The sequence below is a fragment of the Aspergillus lucknowensis genome, assembly GCF_044049455.1.
Source record: "Aspergillus lucknowensis strain CBS 449.75 chromosome Unknown BJX67scaffold_78, whole genome shotgun sequence".
Taxonomy (NCBI): domain Eukaryota; kingdom Fungi; phylum Ascomycota; class Eurotiomycetes; order Eurotiales; family Aspergillaceae; genus Aspergillus; species Aspergillus lucknowensis.
In genome coordinates, this window is record NW_027263622.1 from 1 (window position 1) to 16,368 (window position 16,368).

The following is a 16,368-nucleotide window of genomic DNA, read 5'->3' on the forward strand; positions in this document are numbered from 1 at the left end:
ATATTATACTAAAACTAATAAAATATCTATTTTATACCTTCCAAGCCTTTATACTATCCCAATTATATTCAAATAATTAAAATTACCAAAAATACAGGTGTAATTTATATTACCTTTAAAAATATAAGGTTAGGCAGGTTGTTAACCCCTATATATCTATATATTATATATCTCCAAGCCTTATATACATGCCACAACTCCTCTAGGAGCTTGGTTGTTGAGATATTTGACTTGAAAAAATGGCCATTTAATATGGGAAACAGAGGTTGACCGCTCGGTCGGGTTAACCGTTCGGTTGGGAAATACGTTACTGTATCCTCATAATCAACCCTCTTTTGGTGGTCAGCTTCCAGTGACGTTGTCAAACAACTCTGAGCCCCCGATGCTTATCACTCTTAGTATTCGGGACGATGGTGATGCTTCCTCATAGACACACCATTACTAGAAGCAGTTCACACATTTCCTCTCTCTGCAAACCTTGGACCTGCTCTCACCAGGCTGCCGTTGTATCCCGCCATTGCTTCTCCACCCGCCCACCAACACTCCACGGGGACTTCTTTCGCAATACATCACGATGATGGATGTAAGTCAAGTCCAGGTTGTTCCCGACCTTATTTACTGAACACCAGCTAGATCCAACGAGACCGACCGTCTAAACGAATGATTTGTCACGTTTCGACCAACTGAGCTCCAACGTGTCGCCGGCAAAGCAGTACAGCAGGACTATTGCCCTGACATCTCGAAGCTTGCAGAAGGAGGCTTTAACAAAGTGTTTCCTTCTGCGAGCAAGGAACGGCCGTGAAGTGATCGCCCGAATTCCGACCCCCATTGCTGGGTCTCCTCATTACACAACTGCTAGCGAGGTGGCCGCCATGGACTTCTTGCGAGATGTGCTCAAAGTGCCGGTGCCGGAGGTCTTTGCGTATTCAGCAACATCGGATAATCCGGTCGGAGCAGAGTATATATTAATGGAGCGGGTGGAAGGCGAGAGTCTTTCCTCGCGGTGGTTATCCCTCACAACCCGACGAGGTGAAGGACGTCATGACACAGATCGCAGATATGGAAAGGAAAATCTTTGACTTCCAGTTTCCCGCGTATGGAAGTCTATATTACAATAACGACCTTGACGGGGAATCCCAGATACCAGTCGTGGAAATTTTTGGTATCGGCCCTGTGTCTGCCCGGCAATTTTGGCACGGCGAACGAAGCACAACAACAGTTGACCGAGGGCCTTGTATGTTTCCTTCCCTTCTAACTCTGTTCTTTAGTGACCGACTGACCTTGCTAGTAGGGCTTTCTCCTGTGGACTGCGTTCCCTCTGCGGCCCGCTGAGAGATTGCTATCATTCAGTACCACGCCAAACCTCAATCTCGCCAGACATTCCTTCTCCCAACTGACTATGACATCCATCCCTCCGAGCACGGCTCGCTACTATCGCAATTCCTACAGTTGGCGTCCCATTTAATCCGTCCGGGCCCCTCCAGCGCCCCGACACTCAGACACCCCGACTTGAGTCTGGGCAACATCCTATTGGCATCTGGGTCCACCAAAATCATCAATATCATTGATTGGCAGGATGCCGTGATATTTCCGCGCCTCACGCAAGCAGGGTACCCCGCGTTCTGCGAGCACGATGCCTCCCGTCCCCAGAGTCTGGAGGTTCCCTCTCTCCCTGACCATTTCAGTGAGATGGACATCGACGAGCAGAGGCGGTGCAGAGCCATTTTCCGCTTAGAAGAGGCAAACCTGTACTACACGGCCGCGACGGGTGTGCACAATAGCCAACACATGGACGTTCTGAAGCTGCCCCGTCTCGGCATGCTGCAGTATCTCCTTCGCCAGACGGGGTATCCCTGGGACGCAGGCGTGATTAATCTCCATGCGGCGTTGGTGGGGATCACGACGCCGTCGGTATGGAGCAAAGTATCCTCGGCGGGTTGTCTCGTCGTGTTTAGTGATGAAGAGCGAGAGGCTGCTATAGCGGAGTCGAAGGAATGGAACGAGTCTGAACAGCTATTGTCCCGGGTCCGAGAACACCTCGATATCGACTTGGAAGGTGGGACGGAGCCGGACAACTTTGAGAGGGCAGTGGAGGGCAATCGCCAGTTTCGAATGGAAATGCTCAGACAGGGAAATGCTTAGACAGGCAGAGGCGGGTCAACAGGAGATCTGTTGGCGTAATTGGCCGTATAAGGATAAGGAGGACAATAGCATGCATGAGAACGAGATCCACTTTCAAGGTGTTGACACAGAAATACTTGCGAGGTTAATTTAATCGGCAGACTGCTGCAAGACACTGATAACAAAGTGCCTTGGGGTGGAGTGATCAACAGAGCGCCAAAGACCAACCGAGCCAACTCCTTCCAAGGAAAGGGAGCCGACCACTGCCAACCCCTGGTTGGATCGCATGTGAAAATCGACAAGAGCAAACATGGGAAATCTGACAGTTGGAACTCCAGCGCTGTCAGGTCGACCTATCGAAAGCGAATGCTGTTCATCCCAAGTGGGTCGGAGTCGACGGGCTTATTTCCAAGATAGACTGTCTCCGAGCTCAACGGTCCGCAGAAATTGTTGACTGTCGCTGACAGGTCTTCAATTCTCTCCCTATTTCAAGTGTAGATATCTTACTCCCAGGAACAAAGTCAACCCCATGGCCGCTACTAAAACATACTGGCCAGGCTTCACAGCCTTGTCAGACCAGATCTTCGTGCGCCAGGGCAGCATCACCGACGGGATCGAAAAACCACAGCCGGCCAAACAGCCACGCGTGGTCATCATCTTCGCCTGGGGCGACGCACAGCCGAAGCACGTCGCGAAATATGCAGACGGATTCCGACACCTCTACCCAGACGCCAAACAGATCGCCGTCCTGTCCCCGATCTACAAGTCGATATGGCGCACCATGGCGCAGCGCATCGAGGCCATGAAGCCCGTTCTCGACGCGGCATTCCCATCGCCCAACAGCGACGAGCACAACGGCTCTGTCCTCGTGCACGTCATGTCGAACACGGGGGGTATCGCGTACGCCGCGACACTCCACGCGTACCGAAATCGCTACGGAAGGCCCCTCCCGCACCGGCTTGTCACGCTGGACTCGACGCCGGGGAGCACGAAGCTCACCTTTGCGAATCTGCGCCGGTTGGCGCTGGCCATGGCGCTGGGGACGGCGTCGTGGTTTCCGTGGCCGTTTTTCGTGACGAAGGGGCTCTGGGGCGTGTTCCTGTTCTTGCTGAATGTTTTGGAGAAGATCCTGGGGAGGGAGAGTGCGGGGGCGCAGAGTGTCAAGGCCTTTGGGAATCCGGAACTATCGAGTAAGCAGACGCGACGGCTGTATCTTTACGGGAAGGAGGATCGGATTATCCTCTATACGGATATCGAGGAGAACATTGCGGGGGCGCGAGCAAGTGGATGGAAGAGTGACGCGCGATTGTTTGAGGGGAGTGGGCATGTCGAGCATATGAGGAAGAATCCCGCTGGGTATTGGAAGGCCCTGCAGGATTCGTGGGAGGAGGCCATTCGATTAGCCGATTCTTGATCTCTGGTGGATGCGTTCGATGGGCATAGAGCCCAGAATACTTACACTGCATAGAAGGAGGCACAGTCAACAGTATGGATCGCACCTACCGCAAGCGATATCGAGAAGCACCTTCCTCTTTTATATCCGTTAGTAGTCGAAAGGCCAGTCGCGATGGTCCCAGTGTCTGCCGTGACTACCACCAAGTAAATCATGTGGGAATGTTGCCGTACCGAAGGCAAACCCATGGACGAGTTTCGTATTAAGAGTCCCGTATGATATGCCACTGACTACACGATAGAGCTACTAAATGACGCGTCACCGATGCTGGGAGCTGAAATCTCCAGCTCAATATCTGGTCAAGACTCAGAGTACCTAGGTACATAGGTAATGCAACTGTACTACCCGATTCCGCTACCATGTGCCCAGGTGAATATTCTCACTCACTGACTCCTCACAAAAGGCTCAAGAGGAAACACCGACTTCTCCTCGTCAATCCCACCATACACAGTTTCCCACCGCGACTTCAGCCCCTCCGGCGTCTCCCACGCAAGCTCCGGATCCCGCAGCCACAGCCGAACGAGATGGCGCCGTTTCTCTTCTGAGTCGGTGAACTCCGCCCGCGCGTGGAAAATCGACAGGTTATTCACGAACTGGATGTCGCCCTTGTGGAAGTCGAGCGAGACCGCGGATTTCTCTGCCAGGTAGTGCAGTGCGTCTAGGGCCTCCGCCTGCGCTTCCGTAATGGGTGGGAGGCTCGGATTGCGCGGCTTGCCCCAGTACCCTGTGTATCCTCGACGGGCGTATTGGATTATGAGTCGCTCTGGAGCGTCGGTGGTCTGTGGCTGGTGGTAAAGCAGTGGGCGGCTGACGGCTTCGCTGCCCTGCTCTGAGACCCAGGGTTCGGCGAGGGTGCGGATGAGATCGGGCCGCGTGCGCGCGAGCTCGTTGTATACGTGCCAGCTGCTGGAGAGGTAGCTCTGGCCACCGTGTGCTGCCTCGGAGAGGGCGAAGAGGGAGATGACGTCTCCTGAGTCGGTGTGGAAGACTTGCTTCTCGGTTGTGTATGCGGGAGCTTTGATCGTGTTTACGTCGACCTTGCGGCTGAGGTCGGTGATGTGGGCGAGCACGACGTCCGCGGGTTTACCTGCGAGTTGGCTATCCTGGCGTCCGCGGATCGGGGCGATATGCGATGCAATGCCGGCGTAGATGATGATGTTCTCTTCGCGGCTGTGCTGGTCGACGGGGACGCCGCAGACGACCTTGAAGCCGTGGCCGAGGTGGATTTCGCGGGAGATTGAGCGGAGCGTCCCGTGGAGACGAGGGAGGGGGAAGGTCTCTTGGGTGATTTTCCCCAGGGGCACACCAAGATCTACTGGGTTAGAGAGTCGCCTCAAAGGGGGTCGTGGTTCAAGCCGTACCTTTGAAGTGCTGGAGAGCAGCCTCGATCTCTTGAATGTCCTGCTCGGTCAAGTGGTAGTTCCAGTCGTATTCGTCCACGAGATCCTTCCCATCCCACTCCAGCTCCGAGACGAGCTTCTGGGGGAAACCCTCTGGCAGGGTCTGAGACAGCTGCTCCGTCTGCTGGCGCCTTTTCGTCCGAGCGGCATACTTGATGGGATCAGGGAGATACTGGATGTCTGGCTGTCCGGCTGGGCCGACAGGGACCGGAGGGATAACAGCGACTGGCGACATGGTGGCTTTAATCCGTCAAGGACTTGACGAGCTTGAGTGTTCTGTCGAGAGGTCATCATCATGATGCCCCTCATCGACTTGGGCATCAACGCAATTGATGCCGCGAATTGCGTGCACCCCGCCATGGCCATTTCCTCCACTGACAGCGGATCTTGGGTTATTTATTCTCTCGAGAGGTTACATCCGAGCTAAGCACCGGCCAAGTGGGGAGCAACACAAGCGTCGACTTGGCTGCGGCTTGATTTCCTGGGTTTGCGGACGGGCGGGAGACATTTTTGCCTATTTCGGCACTTTTGAGGCAGCTTGTGTGTTAGCCCGTGCTGTTCGGCGTGTTTGGCGTGTTTTTTGGCATTAATTCCATCATGCGGCCGGGCATCGCATCATCCTGGATGTAACGCTGCAGTGATTCTTATCTGGTCGCTGCAGCAGATCGCGACAGTCTTCAAAATCAGGCCATCCCCAATCTCCAAGCCCACTCTTTTGGAATCAACCCTGCGCCTACGCGATCGCAATGGCAGAGGAAGTGAAAGAGGGCGCCGTCGTCGCGACTGCAGTCGATCGAGGCGATAAACCGGTCGAAAGCAAGGAACCAGACGCAGACCAGAACCAGCTGCTCGACGACGTCGAATACGTCAAGGGCCATCCGGTCATTCGCAACGGTAGACGCCCTTGGATGTCATTTAATATTATCTTCGAAGACTGACCAACAGACCACCAGGCGCCGACGTCTCTCGCTTCATCATCTCCGACCGCGACGATGGCGACCCCGCGCTGACCTTCCGGTCTCTCGTCCTGGGCACGCTCTTCACGGCCCTCTCCAGCGTCATCACCATCCTCTACGTCTTCAAGCCCTGGCAGGTCCAGGTGTCGGCTGTTTTCCTCCAGCGTAGGTCTGTGTTAACCCTCCACATTGCGCATTCTCATCTCTCGCAGTCCTCGTCTTCGTCTTCGGTAAAGCGTGGGAACTCTTCACCCCCCGGCCCGAGCGCTTCAGCTCGCCCTGGCTCCAGACGGTCCTCCGAGTCCTCAACTTCGGCCAGCACTTTGGAATCAAGGAGCACGTCGTCGCTGCGCTGATTGCATCTTCCGGAAATAACGGTCTCGCTGGTGTCGAAGTGCACGCTGCCGAGCGCCTCTTCTACGATATGCATGTCTCTGCCTCGACGGCGGTCCTCAGCACCTTCTCCATTGCCCTTTGTGGATTCATCCTGGCCGGCCTGCTGCGCCCGCTCATTGTCTATCCTGGCGAGATGGTCTACTGGTCGACGCTGCCGCAGGTCGTCCTGTACCAGAACCTGCACTTCGACCCTCGCGCGAACAAACGCCGGCTGATCAAATTCGGGTGGGCGCTGGCCATCGCCGCCGTCTGGGAGCTGTTCCCTGCCTACATGGTAACCTGGTTTTCGGGGATCTCGATCTTCTGCCTCGCCTCGCTGGGTGCGCCGGAGAACACGCGCAAGATATTCACGACCATCTTCGGCGGTGCCTCCTCGAACGAGGGCCTCGGACTGCTGAACTTCTCCCTGGACTGGCAGTACATCCAGAGTCTCTACCTCTCGCTCCCTCTCAAGCAGCAGCTCAACACCTGGATCGGGTACGTGATCTTCTACATCGTCATGGCGGCCTTGTACTACGGCAACGCCTGGGACGCAAAGAAATTCCCCTTCATGTCGACCTCGCTCTTCCTGCCGAACGGGGAGCAGTTCGAGCCCACCAGCGTCATGAACGACAAGGGCACCATTGACTTTGCCAAACTCTACGAAATTGGCCTCCCCAGTCTCACCTCCAGCACAGTCTGGGGCTATCTCACGCAGAATCTCGCCATCGGCGCTCTCATCACCCACGTCCTCATCTTCTTCTGGAAGGACATGGTCCTCGCCTGGAAGCAAGCCCGCAGCCGCACGCAGCCAGACCTGCACTACCAGGGCATGCTCAAGTACAAGGAGGTCCCGATGTGGTGGTACCTCGCGCTCTTCGTCCTCGCCTTCTTCGCCGGCCTGATCGTCACAATCAAGGGCCAGACGACTCTCCCGGCCTGGGGGTACATCGTCTCCCTCCTCCTGGGCGCCTTCATCGCCCCGTTCTCTTGCATTCTGTACGGCCTGTACGGCACGGGCGTTGCAACGAACCAGCTCTCCAAGATGATCGCCGGCGCTCTGCACCCCGGCCGTCCGCTCGCAGGTCTGTATTTCGCCGCGTGGTCGCACCAGGTCATCCTGCTCTCGGTCAACCTCGCAAACTGGCTCAAGGTCGGCCAGTACACGAAAGTCCCGCACCGCATCATGTTCGCAACCCAGATCTACGGCACGCTCCTCGGCGCCGCCCTCAACTACGTCGTCATGATCACCATCGTCACCAACCAGCGCGAGATCCTCCTCGACCCGATCGGCAACAACGTCTGGTCCGGCTCGACGGTGCAGTCCCTCAACTCGCAGGCGATAACGTGGTCCCTCGCGAAAGACGTCTACGGCGTCCATGGCCGCTACATCATCGTCCCACTGGGGCTGGTCATCGGCCTCGCCCTCCCAGTCCTCCATTGGGGTCTCATCAAGGTATTCCCCCGGATCAAAAAGTGGCCCCTCAACACGGTCATCATCACCTCGTACGCGGGGCAAATCTACTTCGGGAACACCTCATGGATCGGCTCGAGCATTGTCGTGGGTATCTTCTCGCAGGTCTGGCTGCGTCGCCGCCTGCCAAGGATCTACAACGAGTATAACTACCTCATCGGCGCGGCGCTGGACGGCGGCGCCCAGCTGATCATCTTCATCTTGTCGTTTGCGGTTCTGGGGGCGTCGGGGACGGAAAGGCCGTTCCCGACCTGGTGGGGGAATCCAGATGGGAATCCGGATCACTGTCTGTAGCGGGTTAGTTGGTTGCAGTGATAATTAATGGATGAAATCTAATTCGAGCAGCGTAGATGGAAGCTGCGTAGTCTTCGTAGGTGAAACTGACTCAACCACGGGTTCCTCTCGTGTAGATATAGAACACAATTGGAACCGGGATAAACGCGACACCGAGGAGCCATATAGTTCCTCATAGGTGAGTGGTAGACATCATTTCGAGGAACAGGCAAGAACTCAGCGCCCTGCACCTTCCTCTACAGCCAAAGGAAGCTCTCGCTAGTAGGAAGGTGCAACCGTAGCCGCGATTTCCCATATGGATGCTGGGCAGGATGTGCCCTCATACTAGCCACAGCTGATTAGGAAGCAGCGAACGTGCGTCCTGCTGTCTATCGTGCAACTGAAGGTTGCCCAACATCGCCTAGGCAACATTGGTTGTGTCACAAGCCCCAGTGTCCGTCTATCCCAGCCTCCTCTGAGCGGACGCAGGCAGGGGAAACGATTACATGACGCTAACCCACATCGAGATGCTCTACGACCTCGATTTCTGGATGGATACTTCTAGACTTCTAGATCGCGAATTCCCTTCGCGGTACCTGTTTCAACCTACAGGATGAGCGGATGGGGTTGCCTATAATTGCCATCCAGATTCGTATGCAGGGCACATCTTGTCCAATGCGAACCGGTTCTCCGAGTCCTTCCCAGCCGCGCACGGTTCGCAATTCGAGGTGCCCCCTGGCCCCTGGCACTTTACTCTGAGATGGAGGCTAAGTTATTAGACGTAAATATGTATCATTCTACTTATGAGATGACATAACAATGTTATCAGACCGGCGTAGCTCTCATCTGAATCTTAACCCGAAAATGTCCCAGCCGTCGGCATATCATACACTCCACTCTTGTACTCAAGAATCAACAACAAATGTGAGTTAATCGGTTCCAGGTGCGAAGCAGCGAATCCCATTCGCACCGTCGGGCAGCTCCACGTCGGGCTTGCAGGTCGTTGCTGTACCGATAGACGGGCCGGAGCAGCCAGAGTCACTGGTCGTGTCAGTCAGTATTCTACCGCTATTATTATGAGACAGTGGGGAGGGCGTACACCCAGAAGACACAGGCGGTGCCATCGACGCCATCGTTGAGTCTCGCGGCGTAGGTACTGGAATGATGTTTAGTATGAACGAGCGTGATGGGAACGGTGTGACGTACCCCTGGAAGAGGTCGACGCAGGCGCCGTCTGTGGCGATCTCAAGGTCGTTCTCGCTGCCGCCCTTTTGGATCTGGGTCACGCTGACGGCGAATGCGGTGGAGGCGAGGAGACCGAGGGAGAGGAGGGTGGTGGTGAGCTTCATTGTGCTGATAAGTATGGTATGCTGCTGCGGTATTGAGTAGATGATGATTGTGAGATGAAATGGAGATGGAATGAAGACAGGAGAAGCTCTTTATAAGGAATAAGAATACGAGATGACGTTTCCCAAGGATCCAGCCAAGACACATCCCATGGCTTGGAGATGCGCTGGCGGCTGAACCTGGGAAGAACCGTCAGATCTCGTGGCGGAGTTTCTTCTTGGCTGAGACACCGCCAGCCCGTTTGACGGATGAGATCTCGCCAAGCAGTGCAAGGTTCGGATCAGCATGTCCCTCTTCCTGAGGTGGTGAAATGCAGCGTTGGGGGCGCGCTTGGCGGTCGATCATGACGCCAGTCCCTGAGGCTGTCCTGCCCATCGCGACGCTGTCTGGCGGCAGGCGACGGATCTTGACACAATTGTTAATGCGGGGGGCCTTGAAGCTGTGGCGGTCAACAGAAGACGTCTTCGTTGGCGAAAGTTGTCTTCTTCGTTGATCTGGCTCTTGCACGGATGAAGAGAGACTTGGGGAGGCTTGCGAGCGGTGGAACCTGCCACCCATACGGCCCGGAGGTGCGAGCTGCGAGGGTTTGCAACCTCTCCATGGCTCTGTAAGATACTCGTGACAAATCATCCAAATTAAGCTGGCGTTCGTGCTTCTACCAAAGGAATCATCCATATCAGCAAGCTAAGTGTTTAAGCTATCCTATGGAGGAGAAATGTCTCCTAGCTCCACAAGCCCTACTCCGAGTAACCATGCACGAGTTCGCCTATAACAAGCTATACTAATAGTAGTCCAGTATCTTCATACTATAAATCTACCTGATATATTATTCTATTATAAAGTAAACTATGTTTTCTATACTACCTATATGCAGCAGGGCCACAAAATAACGAGTAAAGATTAATTTTTGGAAATTCACTAAATGCAGACTAATGATCGAGACCCTACACCAGGTGGTCAGAGACTGGTCCGAGGTCAGGAGGGACCAGGCATCCATCCTTCTTAAAGCCCACGCTTATCTTTGGACTCCGCCCTGATTGCTCACGTACGACGCCTCCTGTCTCAACCACTCGTCTGCGCTGCTGTCCCGCGATGAAAACAGTCCTCCCGCGATTTCTCTGTCTCTGTACCGCTGCGCTCGCTGTTCTTGCCAAGCCCATCACGCCAGAGCAAGACGTGATGGCGGATCACGAGAAGGTCCCCGGGAACAACGATGCCAGATACGATATCGTGCCCAAGAAGGACCAGATATTCAAAATCGAGTTCCTCGAGGTTGCCCCGACACCCATTGTCGCGTAAGAGCCTCCTCCCAATAAAGGGTAGTAGCCTTTTGACATCCCAGTGAAGCGACCGTGCCATCTTTGTCTACCTACGCGGCAATCTACCTGAATCTGCAAAGAAGGAGCTAGGGCTCCTCGACGAGGGCCTTGTCGACGCGACTCTCACTATAAGCCTCTCCCCCGTCTATGCGGACGGCACCCACGACGACGAAAAGTCGTATACAATCCCGTTGAAGACCACGTCCTTCAACAATGTCGCCCATCTCACTATCCGTGATGCGCGCGGGCTTCAGGTCGAGTACATGCCGAGCCGTGACACCACTGGCATTCTAGTCGATTACGTGCTTCCAGCCATGTTTCTAAAGAGTGGGACGTGGACTTTTAAGGTCGATGTGAGGCTTGGAGATGCGGAGAATACATGTCTGTTTGCTATGTCGCTAACGCAGTGGCTGGAGGGGAAGCTTTGAATAGCATTCTTGGAACTATTCTCTCTACTCTTCTCCTGTCAAGGTTGAATCTCGGGGCGAAGACTGTCCGGGGAGGAACCATCGGTCCGACAGGGGCCTCCTCCTTAATCGTGGACGTCATTCAGGTGTTGACACCAGACATGAAAAACCTGGCCAATTTTCTCAGGTATCTTCACCCTAACTCGTGTGGCTCTGGCCACCTATGGCACGCCCGAAGCGACGCAATGAGCAACTGATGTCAGCAGGGTCGATGCAACACTCTAGGAATGCAAGTTTTTCTGATTCTCGCTCCGCACGGGCCAGTGCCATCATCAGGTCTGTGTTTGTTTTTATCTGTGCTGAAAAGATGGGCGGGTTCGAGCAACTTTCAGCAAGATCGCGGTCGAAATAAGAATTATCGTATACAGCATGGAAAGTTTTGGAAAGGCTTGTTGCAAACGATGCGTAGTCCCAGTTGTTGAAATAATTATACGGCCCGTCGTGGATCGCTGTCTAAAATGCATCTGAGTATAAATTCTCTGTCGTTCGTGGGATAGAATCGTCTGAGAATATTCTTACCTCGATTGCATACCCTAAGTTATTGAAAACAAAGATAATAGGGTTGAGTCTCATGCGGACCATGGTACTCAGCTCCTGACAAGTCATCTGGAAACTTCCATCACCAATCATGAGGATAACGCGTCGATCTGGTCGGCCGATCTGATAACCAAGAGTTGCTGGGAGGCTCCATCCGATCGAACCATATACCATTTGCATTTGAAAATCAGCTCCTTGGGGCAGCTTGATCGTTTGTGCATTGAACCAGCTGTCTCCGGTATCTGCGATAATTGCACTGTCCGACTTGACAATCTTCTGGAGAGCAGAGAGAATGGTGGACACAGAGAGACTTGAGTTCCGTATGGTATCCCCGTTCACAGTCTGGCGGGTTACTGCTGTGGCGGGTTGTTTCATGTCCTTGGACGAGATGTTCGACTGAGAGAGCTCTGTGATCAGGTCATGGAGGGATGTGCCTGAGAAGCTCTTGCCGTTCGGCAATGTAGCGGACCTCTCCTGTAGGTCGATACAACGATGAGATTCGCTGCGAATGTCAAGGCAATTAACGGTGTGGTAGTCGGTCCAGCGACACCCCACCATCACCCACAGATCAGAGTTCATCACCATCGTCTCACATGCGGGCTCACTTGCGCGAGACCAAAAGGTGCCTAAAAACTGGGGGTGGTCCTCAGGAACAAGAGATTTACCGTCTGGTTGAACTAATACTGCGCAACCAAGTTTATCGATAAAGGCCACCAACACATCAGGGGGAACAGATTGGCGTACACGGGACCCAATTAACAGCACAGGTTGCTTTGCTGCATTCCAGGCATCGATAATAGCGTCAACTGGAGAAGTGATTTGAGATATTGGCCTCATTATGGGAGCGCTGATCGGAAGCGGACCGGGAGATTCACACGGCGCTTGGACAATGTCGGTAGGGATCTCGATATATACCGGGAGTGAGGCGTCTAGACAAGAGCTGATAGCACTATCGAGCATCTTTGCAGCATCATGTTCGGTGCTAAGTCGGAGAGACCGTGATGTGATTTCTTTGAACATACGTAAGGTTTGGTCCCTATCAGCGAGTCCCAATGTATGATGGATTAGTATGTCCTGGCCAAAGGTTTTCTGTGGCGGACAACCCGATATGACTATCACTCTTAGGCCCTCCGAGTAGGCACCTGCAATTGCGTTCATTAATGAAAGCCCTCCCACCATGAATGTTACTACGATTACGGCAACATTCCCTGGTGAAGAACGAGCGTACCCATCTGCAGCGTAGCCAGCGTTCAGCTCATTGCAGCAGCCTATCATGCGGAGTGATCTGTTCTTGAGTAGCTGGTCCAGCAGGTCTAAGTTAAAATCACCTACGCGATCGTCAGTGTTTACTCATGTAGTTATAAAGTCAGTCAGACCAGGTACGGCAAAATATGCTGTAACACCGAGCTCCTCCAGCCTGTACGCTAGTCTTGTGCCTATATTGAACCGCGTCGGGCGGAATTCTGGCTGGAGCCGTGGGCCAGCCATCACAGAATTGAACTTATAGGGCCTCATTCCGTTGCCCCCAACCCGTAGAACAGCACGTCCTTGCATTTTACCTAGACAAAGTGAGTGTGGATTCGCTTAGTTCAATCCCTGGGTTACCTTGCTCCATAAGCTCATACACCATCGGTAGCTCCTCAAACTCCAGTACCTTGTACGGAATATCGAATCCGATTCGGGAAATAACTTCCAGGGCCTCTTCTGTTTCGTAGCGATTGCCAACATACGACCCTTTTATACTGATATTTCGAATGACAACTGTAAAGATATCGGCTGTTATGCATCCCGGCGGTAAACCGACCGCGACAACCGTTCCTCCAGACCTTACAAACTATACAGCCGTTTCAGTCAAGATGACATAGAGCGTCAGTTTTCATGGAGCGTACCTTGACTGCCTGATCAAATGGCTTTGTTACTGTGCTGACAACGACAACAGCACTCGGCCCGCCATTGGTAAGAGATTTGACTTCCTCGACTAGATTGGCAGATAATCTGTAGTCGACAAAGAAGTCGACGCCCAGTTCTTCAAGACACATCTTTCTCTTGGATGCCCCTGTCGATAGTGCTAGAACCCGATACCCACATGCTTTCGCATACTGGCATGCGAGCGTACCCAGGCCTCCCCCTGCTCCGGCAATTGCTAAAGAAGGTCAGTCACAGGTAAGTAATGACACATTCACAAGTAGAGAAGGGAATATGGTAAGCACATCTAAATATCATGACTTACCAACGAGCTGCCCGGGTTCCACGTTGCATTCTTTAAGAGCTTTATACACGGTAAGCCCAGCGCAGAGGATCTTAGGGCGCAGATTAGATATAAGTTAAAACAGCGAACGCGACACTTACCGGAGCAGCCTTGTCAAGAGGCATATCAGGTGGTATGCGGACAGCGTTGTCCGCCTTGCATACGCAATACTCTTGAAAGGTGCCGTTAACAGTATATCCAGATAATTCAATACTGGTGCAGAGAGGCTGTGCGCCACGGGAACAGAACTCGCAGACGCCACATGTCCGATTTACCCACTGTAACTATGAGTTAGCTTTCCAGGAAGCAAAACATATGGCTCATGCAGCAACATACCTGCACGCCCACCCTGTCGCCAATACAAATATCTTGAACATTCTCACCAAGTGCAACGACTATTCCCGTTCCTTCGTGACCTCCTTTTGGAGCAATCAGCCTCACAATCCATGCCACCGGGTGCTTTCGGATACACTACATACCCACGAGTTCTTCTTTTGGCTTGACAGGCCAATGGCCTGCAGGGTATTAAGGCTTTGACCTACGAGATCATGGGAGGTACGTACCTTTCCACGCATGGAAGTCAGTGTGACAGACCCCTGAAAACATAATCTTCACCAAAACTTCATCAGAAGCATATTTGGGAAATTTAATTGTACCAAGCTCGGGACCTGCATGATATTAGCTAATGTCATGTTTCATCCAGCCCGACTCACGGTCCCCCAGAGACTTGGAAACATATGCCCTTTGGGATGACATGATGTGTGTGGTAGGTGGCTGAAAGAGATAGACAGCGATGTGGAACTTAGTACTTATCTGTGAAGCACAGCCTTCGGTACTAGGTTTCGTAATGGATCTCCAGAAATCTTCGCTATATTTATAATTGTTGGTGGAGGCACATACTCGCTATCATGTCTGCTTTTGGAGTGTCCATGCGAATTGTGATAAGGAACCGGATTGATTGCCTTGCTTCATCACGTCAAAAAATGTAAGGATATCGGATTCCCGCTTTCTACTAAGATTGTCCGGAATAATCATCCCAGACCACACCCGACAGATGCAACCTCGTCATTCCTTCCGCTCCTTGCGTACAGCCAACGGCAGTCGAGGCAAGCGCGCGCACCAATGTCGCGCTTTAAGCTTTCTACATATTTGAGGGCATCTTGGTTTCTTCGGTCTCTTTTATACTACTAAATAAGTCAACAAGATTTGTAGACAGGCAGGTTAGTACAAGTTATGGCACATCTGGTTGCATTCGATCGACATTGTGGAAGGAGCAATGATATACAATCAAGCCACAATAGGTTTGCATTTATACCACTCTGCAGCGCTACAAATTGCGGTATCAAAGCTTTTCATGAACCTGAGACGTGCAAACAAATGAAATGCTATCCAGAAGGGTACCAACAGCAAGGGTACCAAAGTAACTTACACCGCTTTGTTAGACCGACTGGTTTGTACACACCCCTCTAGGACCCTGATATACGTTGTAGTGCGGGTAGGTTGCTCAACATTGCAATGCATATCCTGGCCCAATAGTAATTGCAGCGCGAGGGGAGCAAGGGACGCCAGTCCGTCTTGCCAGAGGTATGAACGAGATTCGAGTGACATCAATGAGACCAATATCATGAATGAACGTATTCCATGATTCTGGGTACGACGCTTGATTTTGCCCATTTTGGGCTCGTCATTTGACCAGAATTGGATACCCATCAGCGACTGGCATGGGCGCATCCTATTGTGATGTAAAGATTCAGTAAGGGCTATTGTTTTCTAACAGAGCCTATGAGACAACGCCTCATAGCCCACGGGCCTAACGTCACTCGGGAAGAGGGATATCGGAGGGCAGTGTGTTTCAGCACCTTGTGAATCAGCAACAAGGCGCTTCGTTTGAAAGACCTTCGCAAGAACTTGTGGCGCAAGAGCGGGGACGAAACGGTTCCCATGGCTTTGGTGATCTAACCTCTTGATACATGTAGTAGAGCATAAATTATTTCCAGCAATATCAGAAGCATCCTGGACTGAACGAATCTAGGTTAACCTATGTAGCTTAATAAGGGGAATAAGGAAATGCATATATTTATAGAGTCTCTCGAATTTCCATGTCTTGTACGCACGGAAGAGAACTCCTCTAGTCACGACCTGTACGAAGACGGACGCGCAAGGCACACACGATCGATTATGTCTGAAGCCATTTGGGGGCTGTCGTCTGGGGTTCTGAGTTGAGGACGGGCTAAGGCGTGTCGTTTGAACACCTAGATGCCCGGACGGACTGGAGCCGAGGATCTGAGAGGCAGGTCCAAATGCTGATGACCCGAGAGGTACGACTCGGTGCGTAGGTCTTGGGTTGTAGTCCCACGTACGCCAGACCTTGGGCCCCCGACCAAGCCAGTCGCCAGAT

At 52.9% G+C, this 16,368-nt stretch overlaps 7 protein-coding genes across 7 annotated transcripts; 4 read left to right on the forward strand and 3 right to left on the reverse strand.

Annotated features, from left to right (window-relative positions):
- Positions 1-577: 577 nt before the first annotated feature.
- BJX67DRAFT_375653 (uncharacterized protein) lies at positions 578-2,275 on the forward strand (the record flags this gene model as incomplete). Its single annotated transcript, XM_071031727.1, has 5 exons — positions 578-583; positions 753-977; positions 1,030-1,287; positions 1,336-2,105; positions 2,143-2,275. The coding sequence occupies 5 exons, from the start codon at positions 578-580 to the stop codon at positions 2,273-2,275; spliced, it is 1,392 nt and encodes a 463-aa protein (XP_070880851.1).
- A 267-nt stretch (positions 2,276-2,542) lies between these two features.
- BJX67DRAFT_317670 (TMEM53 family protein) lies at positions 2,543-3,686 on the forward strand. Its single transcript, XM_071027258.1, has one exon. It carries the CDS (start codon positions 2,651-2,653, stop codon positions 3,533-3,535), a length of 885 nt encoding a protein of 294 aa, XP_070880852.1. The 5' UTR covers positions 2,543-2,650; the 3' UTR covers positions 3,536-3,686.
- A 173-nt stretch (positions 3,687-3,859) lies between these two features.
- BJX67DRAFT_317679 (TauD/TfdA family dioxygenase) lies at positions 3,860-5,361 on the reverse strand. The gene is made up of 2 exons (XM_071027259.1): positions 4,936-5,361; positions 3,860-4,886 (listed from the first exon to the last, which is right to left on the reverse strand). Exons 1-2 carry the CDS (start codon positions 5,207-5,209, stop codon positions 3,958-3,960), a joined length of 1,203 nt encoding a protein of 400 aa, XP_070880853.1. The 5' UTR covers positions 5,210-5,361; the 3' UTR covers positions 3,860-3,957.
- A 359-nt stretch (positions 5,362-5,720) lies between these two features.
- On the forward strand, positions 5,721-8,073 carry BJX67DRAFT_386118 (OPT family oligopeptide transporter; the record flags this gene model as incomplete). Its single annotated transcript, XM_071034001.1, has 3 exons — positions 5,721-5,868; positions 5,928-6,095; positions 6,143-8,073. The coding sequence occupies 3 exons, from the start codon at positions 5,721-5,723 to the stop codon at positions 8,071-8,073; spliced, it is 2,247 nt and encodes a 748-aa protein (XP_070880854.1).
- Positions 8,074-8,830: 757 nt separating this feature from the next.
- Positions 8,831-9,540, reverse strand: BJX67DRAFT_317763 (uncharacterized protein). Its single transcript, XM_071027260.1, has 3 exons — positions 9,259-9,540; positions 9,152-9,208; positions 8,831-9,093 (listed from the first exon to the last, which is right to left on the reverse strand). The coding sequence occupies exons 1-3, from the start codon at positions 9,399-9,401 to the stop codon at positions 8,982-8,984; spliced, it is 312 nt and encodes a 103-aa protein (XP_070880855.1). The 5' UTR covers positions 9,402-9,540; the 3' UTR covers positions 8,831-8,981.
- A 911-nt stretch (positions 9,541-10,451) lies between these two features.
- Positions 10,452-11,674, forward strand: BJX67DRAFT_367515 (uncharacterized protein). The gene is made up of 2 exons (XM_071030531.1): positions 10,452-10,694; positions 10,747-11,674. The coding sequence occupies exons 1-2, from the start codon at positions 10,492-10,494 to the stop codon at positions 11,144-11,146; spliced, it is 603 nt and encodes a 200-aa protein (XP_070880856.1). The 5' UTR covers positions 10,452-10,491; the 3' UTR covers positions 11,147-11,674.
- Positions 10,928-14,726, reverse strand: BJX67DRAFT_391667 (pyruvate decarboxylase; the record flags this gene model as incomplete). Its single annotated transcript, XM_071034828.1, has 11 exons — positions 10,928-11,638; positions 11,705-13,050; positions 13,099-13,281; positions 13,328-13,556; positions 13,612-13,865; positions 13,953-14,022; positions 14,072-14,248; positions 14,307-14,389; positions 14,450-14,485; positions 14,534-14,638; positions 14,684-14,726. The coding sequence occupies 11 exons, from the start codon at positions 14,724-14,726 to the stop codon at positions 11,324-11,326; spliced, it is 2,841 nt and encodes a 946-aa protein (XP_070880857.1). The 3' UTR covers positions 10,928-11,323.
- Between the last annotated feature and the right edge of the window lie 1,642 nt (positions 14,727-16,368).